The 6,345-nt window shown below is 40.1% G+C and overlaps 1 protein-coding gene across 2 annotated transcripts in view; it reads right to left on the bottom strand.

Moving 5' to 3' along the window:
• Window positions 1–6,345, bottom strand: part of CYLD (CYLD lysine 63 deubiquitinase) — a 55,681-nt gene that overhangs the window by 23,643 nt on the left and 25,693 nt on the right. For both annotated transcript variants that reach the window (XM_003792537.3, XM_023514767.1), the window contains exon 6: window positions 194–292. In XM_003792537.3, coding sequence (XP_003792585.1) covers window positions 194–292 — 99 coding nt within the window. The remainder of the gene's footprint in view (window positions 1–193; window positions 293–6,345) is intronic.

Here is a 6,345-nt window from a genome sequence, read left to right as displayed (position 1 = left end):
CCAGCTATTTTTTGGTTGCAGCCGTCATTGTTGTTTTGCGGGTCCAGGCTGGATTCGAACCCACCACCTTCGGTGTATGTGGCTGGCACCTTAGCCACTTGAGCCACAGGCGCTGAGCCGGGATGAACTTTTAATGCTATGGCAAGTTGGATGTCACATAAATTGCTAAGGATGGTATCCTATTAATCCATACCTGTAGCCTTTGGTTTGTTATGACTGGATGAACCTTTGTCCCCAACACCTCTTGACATAAAGGCCAGTTTGGGAGGCCTCCTTTCCTGTGTCACGCTATCTGAAACAGTAAACAGGATTTTAAAGATAAAAGTCAATTCCTCTTGAAGGAAAACAAGTAAGAAAACAAAAACAATAACAGAAAAAAAAGTGCCCCCCCCAAAAATGCATAATTTTTAGTTTTACAAATTCTTTTTAATCTATCAAAAGCATTAAAAGAGATAATACCATGTAGGGGGAAATCAATGTTGTACTTCAAAATGTAATTTCTACAACAAAATACGATTCAGCTAATTGCTTTGGCCTCTTAAAAAATGAATTACTTGTAGTCAATTTCACTTGCACATTGTAAAGAAAACCCTACTCCTAACCTTTCCAATTCAGAAGGCCTGAAATACCCCCCCTGTATAATGAAATGTTCCACACTCAGATAGTTCTTGAAATACACAAAGATAAACAATTTCTTTACTGTATGACACCAGAATCTTTAATATGCTAATGTTAATGTCTCAATCTCCCTAGGAGGAATAAACTTATTTGATAACATTTTTGGTGCCCCTCTACTTAGCAGCTCAGATTAACATATTTCATGGAACACAGTTTGAAAAAAAGTCTGGCAAGAAATATGTACTATGGTTAGGAATGTTCTGGTTAAAAACATATGTTTTTAAAAATATATGTATGTTAAGAATTACACAGATGTGTATACAAACATTTATACAGAAAACAGAAAAAACAGAAAATTATACACAGATTAAAAATGCAGAGACATAAAACAATAATATGTTTGAAGAAAACACTGAAAATTTTTTGAAATCAGGTGTAATAAATTTGGCAAACTTGTTTTCGAAACAAAGACCACCCAACTTAAAGCCCGGTAATGTTCACAAGAGCCTCAGAAAGACTCATCAAGTCAGTGCAGAAGAGTCAGTGTGGAAAGTGTTCTCAGTGGAGAGTTAAACAACACATCCGTGGAGGCCAACGGGACACTTAGAGTCGTACCTGATAAAGCTGTGTATCAGCAAAAACGGTATCACCCACAGTGGATGTTTGAGGACAGAAAGAAAGAAATAGGAAAATTTTTATATTTTAAATACAAGGAAAAGACCATTTTCTTAAAAAAAGGAAATTATACTGAAGCAGGCCTAGGGAAATGATGCTTGGTAACTGTTTTCCCATGGTTGGAAGAGGAGGTATTACTAAACTATATCTTAAACACCTCAGAATATGATCAAATAGAACATGAAAATATTCTTTCAATTTGAAAATTATACTAATTAACTTGATTGCAACCAAGTGCTATAGGAAAAGCAAAGCTATTCACTAAAACAGTGCTGCCCTCTCATGCACGCTTCTACTTCCCATGCTCTCAGGGACTCACAGTAAGTTGTGCTCCACAAATATTAGGGGGAAAATTCCAGGAATAAACAATTCATACATTTTAAGTGGCATGCTGCCCTGAGTAATGTGATGAAAGCTCACACCATCCCACTCCATCCTGCCCAGGACAGGAACCACCCCTATGTCCAGTGTCCCCACCTGTTAGTCACTTAGCAGCCACCTGGGTTATGCTGTGGTATCACAGTGCTTATGTTCAAGTCCCTCTTATTTTACTTAATAATAGCCCTAAAGTTCATGAGGGCTATTGATGCTGCCAGATTGCCACAATTATTCCATTTTATTATTATTATTGTTGTTGTTCACCTCCTACTATACTTGATTTATAAACTGAACTTTTATTATAGGTGTATACATATAGGAATAAACAGCCTTCATAGGGTTTGGGACGGTCCACAGTTTCAGGCACCCACTAGGGGTCTTGCAAGTACCTCCCACAGAGAAGGGGCACTACTGTATTTTATGATGTTACCTTCAGATTATCTTCAAATAATCTACTGACAACTGATGCAGAAGGAAAATCTTAATCACTCAGAATTATAGCATATACATTGACTAAAAAAAATTCCCACCATTAACTGTAATTAACTGCATAAAACTCCATCTCAAAAAAAGACATTCACATGTATACCGTAACATTTATACATTTCCAGTTAGCATTCACTGTAACAAACGGCAGATGGTCTTCCTCTGCTGGAGGCAGCCTCGCCGGCCGTACGGAAGAGCCAGACGGGTCAGGCAGCAGCAGCAGCCTTGCTGGTGATGCCAGGGAGGCTTTAAGGACTAGCAATGGGAGCTGGAGAGCGCGGTAGCAGGAAACTCGGAAGCGCGGAAGCAGTAACCTTCTGCCAAAAACTGTCTGGGGCGGGGTCAAATGTCAACTTTGAGGATCAGGACATGCCAACAGAATTTTACACAGATGAAGGGTCACATACCACATCTAACTTGCCCTCCACCAACTATACACTCAATACTTCTTGTTACTTGGTCACAACTACATTCATGATCCAAAACCTCGAGTCATTACAAAGCCTAATGAATTTTAAGAGATTACCAACTCAGGAAAAGTAAGTATGAAATAGTAAACAAAGTAAGGAGTAATTCAGCAGACAATTTCATGAGTCTCAACTAGTCTTGATTAAAGATATTGAAAGAGGCTCAGTGCCCATAGCTCAGCGGGAAGGGCGCCGGCCACATGTACCGGAGCTGGCGGGTTTGAACCCGGCCGGGCCTCCTAAACAACAACGACAACTACAACAAAGAATAACTGGGCGTTGTTGTGGGTGCCTGTAGTCCCAGCTACTTGGGAGGCTGAGGCAAGAGAATCACCTAAGCCCAGGAGTTGGAGGTTGCTGTGAGCTGTGAAGCCATGCACTCTACTGAGGGTGAAATAGGGAGACTGTCTCAAAAAAAAAAAAGATATTGAAAGAGACAGCACAAAAGATCCAATAAACAGCATGTATAAAATTGTGCACAGCAGCCATATTCATCATAACCCAAACCCAGAAACAATCCACTCTCCAGAGGACGGATAAACAAACTGCGGTCTGTTCATGATGGAAAACTACCGAGAAATAAGGAAGGGATTAAACTACTACTGCACACGGCAACCCAGGCTCCGTGCTGTACAGAAGAGACCGGACGCGAGCGTCCATGACGGCATGACTGCATCGGCAATGAAATTCGCCTTCCTGACAGGAAGGGAAAACATGATGAAATTAACAGCTTATCCATCACTCTTGTTGATTTAATCAGAAAAAGAAAATCCTTTGGAGAATCTGGGCTGGAAATCCTAACAATCAACAAGTGAGAGAGCTGTTGCTCAGGAGAGAAGAAACGTCTGCACATCGGATGACTCATGAAATCAAGAAAAACTGCTGGGAACTGATGTACTACTTAACATCGTCGGCCATAAGAACGTAATTCAGATTCCAATGAGAACTTAACATCCACAGAGACATCTTGTGAAGAAAATACAAGTTTACTTGACTAGAATGAGGTCTGATAAAACCTGATACCAAATATACTCTATGTGGCAACCATCCAGAAATCTCCAAGAGGCAGGACTATTGATAAAAGTAAATATTTTCCTTGTATTTGAGAAATGGTGGAAGTTCACAGACAGATAACAACCGACTTGCATACTGAGATCTGGTGCTTCAGAATATCCTTCTTCAGAGTTCTTGCTTTAATTACCCCACGTGAGCAGGAGTCTTGCCTAAACAGACAAGTTTCAGGGTGATTCAGACTGACAAGCAATCTCTATGAAAGGTCCTTCATCATCATCTATCAAAATGTAGAGTGCATATACCCTTTGGCTCAGAAATTCTACTCCAAGAAGTTATCATTCAACTAAAACTGGCACACACACAAACTAATACATAAATACGAAGTTATTCATTGGAGTACTGTTTATAATAGCAAAAGACTGAAAACAACCTAAATGTTCACCAGTAGATGAGTTTAAAGCACATTCAGCGCACACCTATAATCCCAGCACTTTGGGAGGCCAAGACGGGAAGGCTGCTTGAGCCCAGGAGGTTGAGACCACTCTGGGCAACACGGAAAGATCCCCTTTTCTACAAAAATTAAGGAAAATCAGCCAGGTGTGGTGGCTTGCACTTGCAGTCCCAGCTACTTGGGAGGCTGAAGCGGGAGTGTTGCCACTGCCACTACACTCCAGCCTGGGCAGCAGAGCAAGAGGCCCTGAAGAAGAAGAAAAGAAAAATGTATGGTACGTTATGGAGATACAATGCGATAATTTAAAGTAAAGAGTAAGTACGTGATGTAGCACTAATATGAAATGATCTCTCCTATCTGTTGCTAACCTCAAAAAGAAAGCTGTGACTTCCACTTCTGGGAAGATGGAATAGACATACTTTTCCCTATTTCTCCTGCTCAATATAACTTAAAACTCTGGACGTAATATATGAAACAAATATTAGAAGACTCTGAAAGGTGGAGAGGAGAAAGTGTAGACTAGCCAGGGACCTCGAGACCTGAGAAATGACATAGCTGCTGTCTCCCTGGGCTCTCTTCGTGCCTGAGTTCTTATCCCAGACTTAGAGCTCAAGAAGCCCCAACCCAGAAACATCCAAGGGCACAGACAAAAGGAATTCCCAGCAAAAGTCTGAAGGACGTCGTTTCTCCCTGAAGTTACATAAAGGTCACAATTCCTATCACAATCCCAACAACTCTGAGCATATGTACACAAGATGATTCCAAAATAAATATGGAGAGGTCAAAGACCTAGAATAGCTAAAATGATTTTGGAAAGAAGAATAAAATAGGAAGAATACGTTTACCTGATTGCAAACTATTCAGCTGCAGTAACTGAGACTGTGGTATTGGCAGTGGGGTAGATACGTGGATCAATGGGGTACAACAGAGAACCAAGAAACAGACCCACATGGCACGCCCAACTGATTTTGGATAAAGGCACAAACGCAATTCCATGGAAGAAAGTCTTTTCAACAAATGGTGCTGGAACAATTAGAATCGATAGGTTTTTAAAAAGAACATCTATTTAAGTCTCAGATCTTATAAAAAATTAACTCAAAACGGATCATGCACTTAGATGTAAAAATGTATGAGAGAATAAGGATGTCAGAAGAAATCAGAACCTTCATACATTGCCGGCAAAAATGTCAACAGTGCAGCTGCTTTGGAAAAGTCGAGCAGTTCCACAGACACAGGCAGTCACTGGGTTAAGGACAAGGTAGGTTCTGTAGGTTAGTTCTTAAGTTGAATTTATATGTAAGTTAGAGCAGGTACATTTGCCATTATAAGTTGTACATCAGTCAGATGCTTGTAACTCAGGGACTTAAACAATACTAGCCCCTGTTCGTAAGTGGGAGTTGTGTGTAAGTCAAATGTCTATAATTCAGGGACTGCCTATAACTAAACACAGAGTTACTAAATGACCCAGCAATTCCACTCCCAGGCACATACCTGATAGAACCACAGAAAATCATGTACATGAATGTTCATGGCAGCATTTTATATAACAGTCAAAAACTAGGAACAAGCTCAATGCCCATCAGCTCATGAATAAACCAAATATGGTATATCCATTTACTGAAATATTATTTAGCCATAAAAAGGGCTAGAGTACTAATTCATGCTATAACACAGAACCCTGAAAAGATTATGCTTAAGTAAAGGAGTCCAGACAGAGAAGGCCACATATATTTTTATTACATTTATATGAAATGTCCAGAACAAGCAAACTGATAGATACGGAAAGCGTTCTCCCAGGGGCTGGAGGTAGGAGCCTACAGGGAGTGACTGCTCAACGGGCACGGGGATTCCGCTCAGGATGATGAGACAGTTCTGGAACTAGAGAGGGATGACGGCCACACACTGTAAATGTACTTGGTCACTGAATTATATACTGTAAAAGGACAAATATAACAGTATGTGAATTAAATTTCAATTTTTAAAACCTTAGGGTAAAATCTTCCACATCTAGAGCTAAGCAAAAATTGTTAAGACTTCATGCCAAAAACATAATCCATAAAGGGAAAAATGTATAAATTGGTCTCCATAAAATCAAAATCTTTTGTCCTGTGAAAGACCATGTTATGAGAATGAAAGGACAAGCCACACACTAGGAAAAAATATGCGCAAAGCACGTGGCCAACAAAAGACTAGTGCCGAGAATAAAGAGTTCTCAAGACTCAATAGCAAAGAGCACGTGATCCGATTAGAACGTGC

Source organism: Otolemur garnettii, unplaced genomic scaffold, assembly GCF_000181295.1.
Source record: "Otolemur garnettii isolate 467f Iridium unplaced genomic scaffold, OtoGar3 scaffold00058, whole genome shotgun sequence".
NCBI classification, from domain to species: Eukaryota; Metazoa; Chordata; class Mammalia; order Primates; family Galagidae; genus Otolemur; species Otolemur garnettii.
This window is presented reverse-complemented; position numbering and strand designations above follow the sequence as displayed.